At 39.4% G+C, this 16,195-nt stretch overlaps 1 protein-coding gene across 3 annotated transcripts in view; it reads right to left on the bottom strand.

The window, feature by feature from the left end:
• The window catches only part of pcsk5b (proprotein convertase subtilisin/kexin type 5b), a 319,262-nt gene that overhangs the window by 284,764 nt on the left and 18,303 nt on the right, over positions 1 to 16,195 (bottom strand). For all 3 annotated transcript variants that reach the window (XM_059969732.1, XM_059969734.1, XM_059969733.1), the window contains exon 2: positions 10,677 to 10,781. In XM_059969732.1, coding sequence (XP_059825715.1) covers positions 10,677 to 10,781 — 105 coding nt within the window. The remainder of the gene's footprint in view (positions 1 to 10,676; positions 10,782 to 16,195) is intronic.

The following is a 16,195-nucleotide window of genomic DNA, read 5'->3' as shown; positions in this document are numbered from 1 at the left end:
TCGCTCCTAGCAATCAAACAATTCACATAAACTAGACTCCTTCCTACTTTTATCAGTCACGTGTCAAAGCTGTTGGCACAACCTCAACAGAAACCTACCACCCATTCTTAATAGCAGCACCTATGAGAGTGCTGGTATTCACCCGAGTTCAATGGTTTTTAAACAACCCAAGGAGTTACTGATATCTTCCACCGTGCTCCTTCCTCGGGCCATAGCTACTGACACATTGCCAAAAACTTCCTGATGAATCTTCCTTGATACATTGACTTGCAGACCAATGCAGGTTTTAAAGATCTCCATTCAAGTTAATGTGTGATAGAGGCTACTGGGAGAAAGACAAGGTGGCTTGTTTTGATGCTATTTTTAGTCATTTAAACATTTTGCCATAAGCTCTTTAAATATGTAAGAAATTAAATAATGTCAGTTTTATTTTAGAGTTGGTGAATATTTATTAGTGTCAAGGACATTCAAAACATTCAAAGATCCCAAAACCTTTTGACAGTCAAAAGTCAAACAGTCCAATTAACCTACTCCAAGACACCTCTTGTACTGGACTCCTCTGAAAGCCAGGCTCCCAAGAGGAAGACAAAAGCTCTTCACAATTTTAATGAAGATGCTCCAAAGTTCTCATAGCCAGGTCTTTGACCTGGACCATTGTCTCCATTTCCTTTTCCACGGATGTTGCCTGGTGTGCTATTTCCAGTTTGTTCAGTTTTTCACTTTAGATTTCTGGCATCTCTGCCTACTTTCAGCTTAGGACCCAAGGGCTGGGATGTGAAAAATGACAACTATTAGAGCCAAACGTGTAGGGGTAAATCTATTTTCTATGAACAGAAGCAATGAGATTTGATTACGAAACAACTTTTTACTAGAACAAAGTAACCAGTATATCTAAACAAGTACTTCTTAGAATACTGAAAGCCTTCCAAATATTTGCACAAGTACGATTCACTTGCTGAAGGAAATGCGTGTAATCGTCCACAGAAGCGAGCACCTACAGCGACCGCTGTAGCTTAGACCACATAAGAGTACCACGGAGTTTTGATTTATGAACTTGCTTGCTTGAACTGTTTTAAAGACCAGGCCAGTAGATTTCCTGCCAGGTTCTTGGCAGTCAATACACGCATGACATACTACAACCAGAGCCAAGAGTGGCTTAGTTTAAGCAATGAAAATATCACATCCTCATTCTATATAACCACTACATAAAATCCTCCATTTTTCTGATTTTTCTATTGTAATTCAATAATTAAGCTTACAATTCCTGCCTGCAACTTCAAGAATTGAGACATATCATTTACTGATTCAAAAATAACACCAATTACCAGGGCGGGAAAGTAGTGTAATAGTTAGCACAATGCTTTACAGTGCAGTGATTAAGGGTTCAATTCTTGCCGCTGCCTGAAAGAGGTTTGTATGTTCTGCCCCCGACCACATGAGCTTCCTCTGGGTGCGCATTTCCTCCCACATACTAAAGAGGTATGGTTTGAGAGTTTACCATGCTGGTGCTGGAAGCATTGCCACTCTCGTGGACTGTGCCCAGCATATCCTCGAACTGTGTTCGTCTTTGACACTAATGATGCTTTTCACTGCATGTTTCGATGTACTTATAATGAATAAACCTAATAATTTATTGTCCAAATATGAAACTCCACAATTTTACAATTTGCAAATATAACCAGTCTAATGTCTTCATTATCTCTTTGCACAAGGGAAAATAAGCAGAATGCATCATCAATGGATCATGGAGTCTTTTTGACAATTTCATCTGTGTTTGCACTAGGGGTCATATACTACACTTCCATGTCCTGGACAGCACACATCAGCTCTCACCAGCAACATTTCTTTTTTGGATTTGAAGAGGTAAGTATTCCTTACAGGTGTGCTGCTTCCTTCATTTCTGACAGTTTACTCCATCTCCAAGATAACTTCACCTGCTTACGGCCGCAAGCTCTTCAGTAAGAATAAAAGATCATTTATAGATACCTTTACAACTAAATGCTGCAGACAAGCACATAATTTTACTAGCATTAGGATGTACACATTTCCAACACCACTGTAACCAACTCTTTAAAAGAAAAGCTTCCAATGCCAAAGTTGTACCAATCCAGTGTAAATTGATCTTGTCAACTCCAAATATTCAGCTGCAATTTTTCATCTAATATCAGTTATTGAGGAGAGATGGGGCAGACAGATGTTTTTTTTAATCTGGGATCTGCACTGAAATATTGTTTCACTCAATAAGATTAATTTATGCAAAAATCAAAAAGTGCACAAAAGAAATTGGTATGAATTTTGTTTCCAAAGTTCTATACCTACCTCTAAACAAGCATTGTGCTAGACGCCAAGAGCAGAAATTGCTGCCGTAAAACCTGCAAGCCATAAGTCTGCTTTTCTGGCAACAAAAAGACCCAATTAGTTACCTGGGTTTTGAGTAAGACTGATCATTGAGGGGATGGTAAATGGATCACAGACAATTTCCTCTGGTAGGGAATACAGAATAAAAGCAAATACTTAAAATTACAATTGTGCAATTATCAATAAGCAAATTTCCTCAAGTTTCATAATAACCTGGAAATTGGGTATTGATCAAGAGAAATTTTTTTTTTCTTAGAGCCTTCTCTCCTTTAGCACTTCCCCGAAAATCTAACTCTCTGACCCATTTTTTAAAATCACATGACAACAGGCACTAGTGCAAATTACATTCACCTTTTTCTGAAATTTTACAATATAAAAAGACGTGCAAATTTTGTTTCTAAATTGAGATAAAGTACAAAAAGCCAGCAAGTAGAGTCATGTATAAAAAGCCTGAAAATGCACTGTTTGCATTGATTACCATCTTACAAATTATTTTATCCTTCTCATGTACGGAAAATTTAGCATCATCTTTGCTGACTTCATTTATTTAACCTCATCTCCATCTAATGTAATAATTTGCTCTTCAACAAAAACCCAGGAATTATCTGTATCTATTCTGCATTCTCCTCTAGAAACACGTAAAGCTAGGAAATCAGGTTTCACAAGACCAACACATGCCCTCTCCCAGAAATGCCTAGTTTTGTTTTAAATAGTTAACATTTAGCCCACTGGGGAGTGGTGGTGAGGCGTAAGGTGGAGGGGTCAGGTGAGAAGTTCAGTCATTGGAACTTTCCGCCACCTTTGATGGCAGGCTTGCTAAACATCCAATGTTGGAGAAGTTATTGTTTTGTCCAGGTAAACGCAACCGTCTTTGCCTGCTTGAACTATTTCACTGCAAACTCCAGCTTTCTGAAGTAATTAGTCACCTTATTTCTATATCTCTAATTATGTGCTCCTTTCAAACACAAACTACCTCTTAGACTATTTTTTGTCAATGATAAAAAAAACACCTTCCTTAACTTTGAAACATACCATATTTGAAAAGAATGCTGCATGGTCTAATTTCTAAGCAATAATTTCAACAATGATTACTTGCACATCATAAATAATCACTTTAAAAACACAAGAAAAAGTGCCACAATTTCAGAAATGCTACCCAAACTAATCCCCATTAGAGGCTTTGTTTAGCAATATCACCATTTGTGGAGCAAAGAAGTCAGATGGAGAATGTTACATTTCTACCAAGTACACTCTGACCAAACTGAAATTGCATATTGTAGATCCCATTTACACAGAAATGTGCATTGTATCCACAGGAAAGTGATGCTAAAAGTTAAACTAAATTTCAGTACATTTCTAAAATGCAGGTATCCTGTAGACTTTCAGATTGCATTATAATCAAAAACTTTTTACAGTACATCTGGGATTGATAGCAAACTAGAACTTTTTGGTCTCTGACCCAACAGCGGGGCCAACAGTAGACAGTTCTGAGTAAACCATCTCTCCTTTGCTGTTATCCCTGCCAGTATCCTCCAATCCACCAGGGCAAGCTCCTCTCAAGCATCCATAATTCCACTCACTCCATGGCAATACTGATGCATGTGACTAGTGCTTCTCCCTCTCAAACTGCTGTATGAAATCAATCATATTATGAACACTCCTAAGGGTTCCTTTACATTAAGCTCCTAATAAGATCTGCATTATTCTGCAACACCCGATCTAAGATAGCCTTTCCCCGAGTAGGCTCAAACACAAGCTGCTCTAAAAAGCCATCTTATAGGCTTTTCAACAAATTTCCTCCTGCCATCTGACACCAACCTGATTTTCCCAATCCCCTTGCATATTGAAATCCCCTATTACAATTGCGACATTACCCTTGTTACATGCCTTTTCCAGCTCCCTTTGCAATCTCAACCCTACATCTTGGCTACTATTTGGAGGCTGATACATAATTCACGTTTTTTTTTACCCTTGCATTTTCTTAACTCCACCAAGTCAACACTCTCTGACCCTATGTCGCCTCTTTCTAAAGATGTAATTCCATCGGCTGCCAACTGAACCACACCACTGTCTATAGCTTCCTGCCTGTCCTTTTGATACAAAGTTTATCCTTTGATGTTAAGCTTTCAACCTTGGCCTTCTTTCAGCCACGACTCAGTGATGCCCACAACATCGTACTGACCAGTCTCTAATTGCACCACGAGTTTGTCCACCTTATTCCAAATGCTATGCGCTTTTAAATACAGCTCCTTCAGTCCTGCATTCTTTGTCCTTTTGAATTCTGCCTCTGTGATAAAATTGAACTCTTTACTCCACCCTGCATTTGTACCCAATCATTGGTTTGTCCTTCCTAACATTCATGTTACATCCATCTTGTAAACCTGCTAGCTGATCCTCAGCACTATCACACTGGTTACCATTCACCTGCCATATTAGTTTAAACCACTCCCAACAGTTCTTGTAAACCTGCCAACAAGAATATTGATCCCCCTCGGATTCAAGTGCAACATATCCCTTTTGTACAGGTCCCACCTGCCCCAGAAGAGGTCCCAATTATCCAGAAACCTGAATCCCTGCCCCTTGCTCCAATTCTTCAGCCACCTCATTCTATTCATAATCTCACCATCGCATGGAACAGGCAGCAATCCTGAGATTACTACCTTGCTCATTGATATCTACTTTTTGACACTGCACTGAGATTAAACACTCATAAATGTTCCATAGTCGATGGGCACTTAGTATCTAATCAGGCAGGGGCATTTGTCCCTTCCACCCACAGCAGTAAATACAGCAACTGATATTCAAACAATTTCAAAAGACCAAACTGAAGATGATCAATTACTTCAGTACAGCAAAATTTAAGTAATTAAACAGATAAAAAAGTTTTTAAACTATTTGGAAGAATTCTGGTGGTCTATGAACACTACCTCACTATTTTGCTCTCTGCACTTAAAAATATATTTGCTGTATATTTGGTGGGACTAAAGTATTGAGCTATGTCTATTTCAATGCAAGGAATATTGTAGGCCAGGCCGATGAGCTTACAGCAAAAATCAGCACATGGAATTATGATATTGTAGTCTGTAGTAAGACTTAGTTGCAGGGGGACAGGATTGGCAGCTCAGTGCTCCAGAGTTCCAATGTTTTAGATGTGATAGAGGAAGAGGAATGGCATTACTCATCAGGGCAATTCTCAAACATGAAAGAGCGAATGGGTCATCTATTGACGCTATATGGGTGGAACTAAGAACAAGGAATAGCCATGTTAATAGCTTTATTTACTTAGAGATACAGCACAGCACAGAACAGACTAATCCTAGCCTAATCGCAGGACAATTTACAATGACCAATTAATCTGCAAACTGATAGGTCTTTGAACTGGGTGAGACCCATGTGCTCTCGGGTAAAACATGCACACTTCTTACACACAGTGCCAAAGCTGAACTATGAACTCTGATACCCCAAGCTGTAATAATGTCACACTAACCACTACACTACTGTGGCTCCCCGTATTATATTATAGACCTCCCAACAGTCAGGGTAATGTAGAAGAGCAAATTAGTTGAAAGTTGGCAGATAGTTGCAAGAAAAATAAGTTTGTGATAGGAGGTGACTTTAACATTCCGCATATTGACTGGGACACCTATACTGTAAAAGGACAGATTGGAATAGAGTTTGTCATATGCATTCAGGAAAGATGTGACAGAAGTGTGTGTAGGTGAACACCTGAGATCTAGTGATTACAATTCCATTCGTTTCCAGGTAATTAAGGAGAGGGTTAGGTCTGGTCCTCAGATTGAGATTCAAATTTGGAGAAAATCAATTTTGTCGATATCAGAAAGAATCTAGCGGGTGTGGATTGGTTTTGGTTGTTTACTGGTAAAGGAATGTTTGCAACTGAGAGGCATTCAAAAGTGAAATATTGTGAGTACAGAGTTTGCATGCTCCCGTTAGAATAAAAGGCAAGTGCAAAGGTTAAGGAAATCTTGGTTTCAAGGGATATTGAGGTTCTAGTTAAGGAGCAGGTGCATAACAGATATAGGCAGCAAGAACAAATGAAGTGATTGAGGAGTGCAAGAGAACACTTGAGGAAAAATCAGAGCTAAGATATAACGTTACTCTGGCAGTCAAAGTGAAAAAGAATCCCATGGAATTCTACAAATATATTGAGAGCAAGGGACAAAATTGGTCCTCTTCAAGATCAGCATGGTACCTGTACATGGGGAAGAAAGAATTTGGGGAGATCTTAAAAATGGATTTTTTACACCTGTATTTAAAAATCAAGGCGAAGTAACAGAGGGGTCATGGACAGTAGGAGGTGCTTGCTGTCTACAGGCCAATTAGAGTGGACAAGTCCCCAGGGCCCGCCAAAGTGTCCCTCAGCCATAGTGGGAGGATAGTATAAAACTGCAGGGCCCCTGACAGAGGCCATTAAAAATTATTAGCTATGGGTGTGGTGCCAGAGGACAGGAGGTTAACCAACGTTGTCCAAGAAAGGCTCTAAACATAAGCTGGGAAATTAGAGGCCCGTGAATCCGGCCCAAGCCATGGGTAAATTTTCGAAAGAAATGCTAGGAGCAGGATGTACAAGTATTTTGATAGACAGTGCCTGATTAGGGATAGTCAACATCGCCGAGAGCTTGGTAGGTCAAGTCTAACTAATTTTAGTTTTTCTGGTTACCAGGAAAGATAATGGAGGATATTGTCTACAAGGACTTTTGCAAAACCTCTGACAAAGTCCCGCATGGGAGGCAGGTTCAGAAGGCTCAGTCATTTGGCATTCAAGATGAGACAATAAACTGGATTCAATACCGGCTTTGCAGGAGAAGTCAAAGAATGGTAATAGATGGTCACTGGAGGTCTGTGACTAGGCCTGTGTTGCAGGGATCTGTGCTGGTTCATTGTTGTTTGTCACCTGTATTAATGATTTGGATGATAATGTGGTAACTGCATCAGCAAATATGCCAAGATTGGTGGCACAGTGGACAGCAAAATTGAAACAATAGGACATTGAGGAGTGTGGGAGAACAGGATCTATGAATACAGACCCCTAATTCCTTGAAAATAATGTCACTTGTCAATAGGGTTGTAAAGAGATCTTTTGGCACACTGGCCGTCACAATTCTGCTTATTGAGTACAGGAGTTGGGATGTTATTTTGAAGTTGTACAAGATGTTAGTAAGGCCAAATTTTAGTGTGTTGTGTGCAGTTCTGGTCACCTACCCACAGGAAAAGAGAAAATTTTCAAGGATGTTGCTGAGACAAGGACCCGAGTCATCAGAAAAGTTTGAATAAATTAGGATTTTATTCCCTGGAGCACAGGAGAATGAGTGGAGGTTTGATAGAGGTATACAAAATTATGCAAGCAGTCTTTTCCCACTGAGGTTGGGGTGAGACTAGAACTGAGGTCATAGGTTAAGGTTGAAGGGTGAAATGTTTAAGTGAAATCTGAGGGGAACTTCCTCACTGAGGTTGGCGCAAATGTGGAAAGGTGTGCCAGTGGATGTGGGTTTGAAAGGAAAGGGCCTAGGAGGTAACAAGCAGAAATGACAAGAGTTTGTAGTTGTTGTTCCTTGGCTTTTGACAAGGTGCTACACGAGGTTGCTAAATGAGGTAGGAGTCCATAATATTATAGGTAAGGTACCAGCATGGATAGAAGATCAGCTGACTTGCAGGTCAAAGGATGGGAATAAAGGGGGACAGTTTTGGTTGGCTGCTGGTGCCAGTGATGATTCTGCTAATTTTCATGTTATATATTAATGAATTGGATGATGGAGTTGATGGCTTTGTGGCCAAGTTTGCAAATGACACAGAAAGAGGGCAGCTAGTGTTGAGGAAGTCTGCAGGAAGACATGGACAGATTAAGAGAACAGGCAAAAAAAGTGGCAGATGAATACCACCACAGAGGAAAATGTTAGCTTGTGCATTTTGGTAGAATTTAAATACATACATATTTTATTTAAAATTTTACTGAAATACTCTATGTGTGGGTGTCCTACTGTAGCATTCCCCAAGGATTAATTTGCAGGTTAAGATAGCAGTAAGAAAGGCAAGTACAATGTTAGCATTCATTGAGAGCACTAGAAGACAAAAGAAAGGATGTGATTGCTGAGGCTTTATAAAGGCATTGGTCAAACCACATTTGGAGTATGGTGAGCAGTTTTGGGTCTGTATCTAAGGATGGATGTGTGGCATTGACGAAGATCCAGAGGCTTACAAGAATGACCCTGGGGAAAAAAGTATTGATGTATGAAGAGTGTTTGATGGCTCTCTGGAGTTTATAAGTAGAAAGGGAGATCCCATTGAAACTTATCAAATATTGAAAGGCATGGATCAAATGAGCATTCAAAGGATGTTTCCAGTATTGGGGAAGTATTAGACCAGAGGGCAAGTCTCAGAATAAAAGAAATAAACATCTCAGAATATATCTCCTTAGAACAGAGATGAGAAGGAATTTATTTAGCCCGACTATAGTAAATATGTGGAATTCATTGCTACAGACTGCAATGGAGGCCAAGTCATCGGGTATTTTTAAAGCAGAGGTTGATAGGTTCTTGATCAATAATGTTGTTGAAGGTTATGGGTAGAGACCAGGAAAACGGGATTGACAGGGGTTAATAAATCAGCCACAATCAGAGCAGACCCAATGAACTGAATGACCGAATCTGCTCATGTGTCTTATGGTATTGGGGAATACTGAGAAGAGGAAGGATGCATAGGTGAGCCTTATGAATAGCTTGTGTCGACAGCATGGTAGTGACGTGGTTAGTGTAATGTTCTTACAACATCAGCAATCAGGGTTCAATTCCCAACCGTCTGTAAGGAATTTGTACATTGCGTCATGACGTGGGTCTCCTCCCACATTCCAACGCCACACAGTTAAGTTTTGGACACGCGATGTTGGTGCTGGAAGCATGGTGACAGTTGCAGGCTGCCGCCAACACATATTCAGACTGTGCTGGTTGCTGAAACACAACTGTTTTGATACAAATGCAGCAAATTAAGAATGTTTGTGACATTCAGTTATGCAGTGTGGTTTCCAAATTCACCACAGGTGATAGTGAAATTCTGGGTGAAGGAGAAGTTCAACAAAAACATTTAAATGTTTTACATGCTGTATGACTGGGTGCAGTAAAGTTGTGGCACTCATTCATTTTTAACAACCTTTTAGGATTTACAAAATATGTAGCTTTAAAACTATGCCAAATACTGCTAATCATTAATTCCTAGAGAACTACAGTAAGAAATGAAAGTTACATACAGACAATATTCCCTGTCCATACTATGAGGTGTTAGTCACATCCCAACTTCTATATTAATACTTCAATGGCTTACTGGAAAGTACTGATGCCTAGTGTTTAGCTATTGGCTCACTAGGAAGTAAATTAAATCTCTGTCCATTCTTTGTTGTGTTATTGGACAATGTCCCTGAACTTAGGAAAATGGCAAGGACCTAATACTTGATTAAGTGGAGATCCTGATCCACAGACGCCAAGTTGTCATTCCAAAGCTGATTCTTTCACAGTTTCAGTTTAAGCTTAGTTGATTTATAATTTAAACAATCGGGAAATAAAAAATGCTCAATTAATAAATTCGATGAATATTTTTATGGAATTAAATGACAGTTTCAATATCTTAAAACATCAATAATTTTATCTTCACAGTCACAACTTAATAGGTATGTAAATTCTGTGTCCCCCATACAAATTTCTGGAATTATGCTCAAGACTGCAGTATTGCCTCTGTGCTGAATTTATCCAATATCACATGTACTTCCAATTGTGTTTAGCAGTAAAATAATTTACAATATTTTGGGTTAAGAGTCTTCCAGAATAATGAGAGCTAGCATCGCTCAAATGATACTCATTGAATGATACAGAAGATGGATTAGTGAATATACTACTACATTGCTGAATAAAATATCAAGTTTAATTTGGTCAGTTTTCTTGTCCTGGGCTTGATTGTGCACCAAACCTTGAGTCTTATCTGCCGGAAAACCTACAAAATTTGCAACCCCACCCTATTACCTCAGAACTGGCATAGAGAACTGCCCTTTTGAGAAGTTTGGAATTCTTTGATCAAGCTTTCAGTGTCACTTTAATTATGGTCAATGAATGTTTCATCTGTACGGTAATCATCTAACGAACACTCCCCAAATCTAATCATTGTTCCCATTCATTTACCAGATAACATGTCAACTCGTCCAAATTCAGCAATCTCAGAACATATCCTTGTATGACATTACAAATTAATTATTAATCACTTTTATGACAAAGGTTTTCATGTTTATTAAAAATAAAATACAAAAATCCTCATACCTTGGGCTCCATTGAGATGAAGTTATGTGTTCCTCTACTAGAAATAGTTGAACGCTTCATTGTCCTACTATGATAAAAATGGTAGTAGTCTTTCAGGGACCCAATCTGTTAAGGAAAAGAAAGGAGTTTAATTAAGTTTCCATCTAAACTCTTCCTTTTGTCTGGATTACATAAATTATTCAATTTAATTTACTCTAGATGATCTCAAATGTTACTCCGACCTTCAGGATCATCTTTCGCAAAAAGAAAAAGCAACATGATACAAAATGCACCATTAACCTTTCATGAGTTCATTTGGTTTTTGAAAATAATCTTTTCGTGTACTATTGACAAAACTTTCATGACAGGAGTGCTTTGCTGTTTCTACACAAGATATGTAGCCCCAGAAAGACACACAGCCGGAGAAATCAAACTCTGCATATTATGGTAATATCATCTTTACTATCAGCGCTTGTAGATGCAGATAACAAATCTTAGTTCGGACAAGAATCATTTGCCTAACAACAAATATATTCTACAAGGGATCTGAAGTTAGATTTTTTAAAACTTATGCAGAACATGAATGTCACAATAAAGAAATTCCCAACTCCACTACAAGTTGACTGATGGGTACCAAAACATTTATTTTCTAAGATAAAGACAGTTATTCACTTTAATTGTTATTACGTAATTTTTGAAGTATTAATAGCGGAAGATCTGAATGAACATCTGATCAAAAGCACAATGGAACTTTCCCCTCTGCTCACTGGCAAAAGAATCCAACATTTTCAAATAGCAGCAAAGGACACATTCGTATATAGAGACCACAGTGGGAGAAAATGCTCACTGGCATAATTAAAGTTGCAGCCCATGAAAGCATGAGCCAAAATAGCTTCTTTGAACAAATTAGACCTCCTGGTATATTTTAATCAGATGCCGATTTAAACCATTTGTTGTGTTGCAAATTCGTCATTTCTAGCGTACAGCGTAAAGGAGAACAAAATAATTGTTTCTTTAGATCTTGAATCTTGACCCTTCAAGTTCAAACTGCCGAGTGGACTAGAGAGTGAGTCTAGAAAGCCTCATTTATTCATGAAATGGGTCAGCAGTAAAGTCACAAACAACCCGAGTATGTGAGTCACCCTTCCCTGGCAACACAATATTACATACATCCATTTGACAAAAGCAGCTTGGGTCATAATCAAATGAAACACAATCATCACAGCATTCCACCCTGCTATCACAACACAGTTGTCATGATACAGTCCAACTCCAACACACCTTGGAGTAAAGCTAATTTTTCTACAGCTATATGAAGGAATCCACCAAGACAAGACAACATAGATGGAAAAGAAGAGTAGACTCAATCTTCTTTAAATCAGGTGCTGCATTTTGGTATGAATAAGAGTAGCTCCATTAAACTAACAACCGAACTCCACCATAGAAACCTCAAGTTGACAAGAACAACGCTTTACCAGCATTTGCTATTATGCTCAAACCCTTCAGGAAAAGAAAGCAACAATCTCAAAACATCAGTCAATATTACCCAAAATTGTATGCATATGATGGACCTGCAATCTTAAATTTCAATAATGCTAATTCAAACCTTAAGTTTGGGAGGCTGACTGAGTTCTCTAGTGATAATCTAACTGTTAAGGATACAGAGGATACCTGGTTTCAATCATCTGTGAAATTTATGGCCAATTCATAATCACTTCCATGTAAATAATGGAAAATACAGGTACTTGGTGGCCAAAGGAAAAATTTTAAATTTATTTATTTTAAGTGTGCGACTATCACTCCTGGAATTGACCATGAAACATGTACATTTATTTAAAGCATGATCAGCCAAGATGCAGAAGCAATACAGTAACATCCTCCACAGGTCCATTGGTCCTGAACCAATTAATGTATCTAACTATATGGCCAGTTAAGTTTGTCGTTTTACATTCAGATCAGACATATTAATTTAGGCTTCATTTTATGTAGAACACTAATAAGGAATTTAATCTCTCTGGTAATAACACAAAAACAAAGCAAGAAATCCTAAATACTAGACCCAAGAAGTGCCCTGCATATTATTTCCACCGTAACAAACAAAAATGGAGCACAGAATTTTTTTTAAAAAAAGGACTTCATCCAGTTCCTACAGTTACCATACTTACACCACGAGTGAACTCAGATGAATGAATCAGATTCAGGTTTAATATCATTGGCACGTCATGAAAATTGTTTTTTTAATGTGGCAGCAGTACATTGCAATACACAATAGCTACAAGTTACAATAAGCATGTATAAATTAAAGAAAATTAAATTAGTGATTTTTTTAAAAAAGAGGAAAAAATACTGAGGCAGTGTTCAAGGATGCATGTGTGTCTCTGCATCCCCCTGGATGGTAGCAATGGGAAGGGGCAGGTCCTGGGTGAAGGGGGTCCTTACTGACGGATGTTGCCTTTTTGATGCATCGCCTTTTGAAGGTGCCCCTCAATGCTGGGGACGGTAGCGCCCATGATGGAGCTGACAAAGTTTACTGCTTTCTGCAGCTTTTTTCTGATCCTGTTCTGCAGCCCCTCCATACCAGACAGTGATGCAACCAGTTAGAATGGTCTCCATGGTACATCTGCAGAAATTTGCGAGCATCTTTGGTGATGTAACAAGTTTCCTTAAACTCCTAATGAAATATAGCCACCATCATGCCTTCTTTGGAACTGCATTAATATGTTGGCCCAGGATAGATCCTCAGAGATGTTGATACTCAGGAACTTGAAACTGCTCACACCCTTTTCCTCTTCTGATCCCTCGATGAGGATTGGTGCGTGCTCCCTCAACTTCCCCTTCCTAAAGTCTACAATCAATTCATTGGTGTTACTGATGTTGAGTAAGGTTGTCGCTGCAACACCACTCAACCAGCTGATCTATGGCACTCCTGTACGCCTCCTCATCACCATCTGAGATTATGCCAATAAGAGTTGTGTCATCAGCAAATGTATAGACAGCATTTGAACTGTGTCTTGCCATACTATCGTGGTTGTAGAGAGTAGAACAGTGGACCAAGCACACATTCTTGACATGTGTCCACCAAGGATCCAGTTGCAGGTGGAAGCAGAGGCCCAGGCTTTGGAGCTTGTTGATTAGAAATGAGGGAATGATTCTGTTGAATGCCAAGCTGTAGTAAATAAACGGCAGCCTAGTGTAGGCATTGCTATTGACTCGGTGAGTACAGAGTGAGTGAGATTACATCTGCTCTTATGGTAAGACACAAATGATAGCGGGTCCAGGTCCTTGCTTGGGCAGGGGTTGAATAAAGCCATGACTAACCGCTCAAAGCACTTCACAGTAGATGCAAGTGCCTCTGGGCAATAGTTGTTGAGGTAGCTCACCCCTACTCTTCTTGGGCACCGGTATGATTGTCACTCTTTTGAGGTTGGGAGCCTCCAAATGCAGCAGCGGGAGAATGAAGATGTCCATGCACACTCCCACCAGTTGGTCAGCATAGCAGCCTTAAATAGGAATATTTAATCATTCCCATTGGAACTGCACATAAATAATCACCCCTTCCTGGTGCCTTCTTCACCCAGCCAACCCAGGACAGTATTAAGTACTGATTCAAACATCCATGAGAAGTTCCACGGCACTGAGACTGAAGGTCTCACAATTTACATGATGCACAGCCATTTCATGCTTAGGTTATTTCAAAGCACTTCCTAAAGCTGCTGTCTCTACAAACAAGGACAATCCTTGTCCAAATGACATATGGAAACACTTCACCAACTTGCACATTATACTCCCAAGTTAAACACAGCTTTCTTCAAAGCTGTTTTAAATTATGGAAGTTCATATGTAACCACATTTTGAAAGCATTCTCACTAGTGACATGCTGATGCAACTACAGATGCTGCCTCAGCTCTAAGGATCTAGGTTTGATCTTGACCTTGGTCTGCCTGCACATTCCCCCGTTTACTGCAAAGAGCTGCAGTGGATCCCACGGTTTCATCATGTATCCCGTAGTTGCCTTATTACTTTGTTATTATGAATTACCCCTTAGTGCAAGTTAGTAAGGAAATCATTGGGAAAGTGATAGGGATGAGAGCGCACGCGCATAATTATTAGGGCAATGGAAATAAGATGGGGGTGAGATTGCTCTGCCAGGAGTTAACATGGACTCGATAGGCTGAATGGTCTCCTTGCTTGTTGCAGTAAGGAAGAACAGCAGTAATCAGTACATATTTGGGGCAATTTAGGATGGCAGAACTAATACAACAATACCCACATCCCAAAAACCGAATTTATTTGATACCACAGCAAGTTCTCCCCCACCCACCCCCATTTAGTGTGGTTTTATTAGAGTCTAATTCACATTTTCCAAAGTTTGTTATGAAGTTCACTTCATTATTAACTTGTACTCCTACCTGAAAGTTAGTATATTACCTAGACCTTAGTTTCTGGAATGTTACTAATAGCTCAGATACACTAAGTGCATAGACAAGTAATCAATAACTAGTTAGTGTGGTTGTACGAACAGCAGGTAATTTCTGGTATCTTTTTTTTTAAAAGAAAGAGGTCTCTGGAATTATACACAAAAACATTGATCTCTTGTACGTGTGGAACTCCAACCATTTGAAGTGGTTTACCAGAAATTTGCAGCAAACATAAACATGCATTGAATTTAAAGCAATTTTTTGACTCGTTGGTAATAACACAATGAAGAGTTTGTCAGGATATGACAACTTTTCCCCTGGGATTTATTTAGCAGTGGGTACTTGTTTCTGAATTTGTATGAAGGCTCACTCAATTGGCTGCACAATTTAAATTACCAGAGAATGAGCAGAGAAGCGGCAGATGCAGTGTAATTCTGGCAAGTGCAAGATGCTGCTCTTTGGAAGGGCAAATGAAAGTTAATGATTGACCCCTTAATGGCATTGAGGTACAAAGAGATCTTTTGATGAAGGTACATAGTTCACTGAAAGTGTTTATGCAAGTGGACAAGGTGGTAAAGGCAGCATATGCCACGCTGGCCTTCACTGATCAGGGTATCAAGCACGAGAGTAATAACACCAAGTGGCAGCTCTGCAGGATTACAAAGTACTGTCAACTGTTGTGGTTGCCACAGTAAAAAGACGTGGGAACTGTGGAGAGGGTGCAGAAGAGATTTACCAGAATGCTGTTTGGATTGTTACAAGCTAGCAAGGATGGATGTATTTGGGGCGTCCTCCCCCGGGCAAAGGAGGCTGAGGGGAACCCTGAAAGGCTTAAAATGAGACACACATATAGATAGGGTAGACAGCCTGAAGGTGAAAACATCAAACACCAGAGGATGTTTATTGGAAAGCTGGGTGTGGGGCAAGGGGAGGTGTAAAAGTTTAAAGGAAAAGTGCTGGGCAAGTGGATTTTATTTTAAACTTAGTGGCAAGCGCATGGAATAGGCTCCTGGGGTCCTAGTGGAAGCAGGCATTTTGGTGACATTTAAAAGGCTTTTAGATAGACATGAATGGAATGGAGGGATATGGACGATACAAAGGAGGAGAACATGAGGTACAAAT

Source organism: Hypanus sabinus, chromosome 5, assembly GCF_030144855.1.
Source record: "Hypanus sabinus isolate sHypSab1 chromosome 5, sHypSab1.hap1, whole genome shotgun sequence".
Taxonomy (NCBI): Eukaryota; Metazoa; Chordata; class Chondrichthyes; order Myliobatiformes; family Dasyatidae; genus Hypanus; species Hypanus sabinus.
The sequence above is the reverse complement of the archived record's forward strand: the minus strand, read 5'-3'. Positions and strand labels throughout refer to the sequence as shown.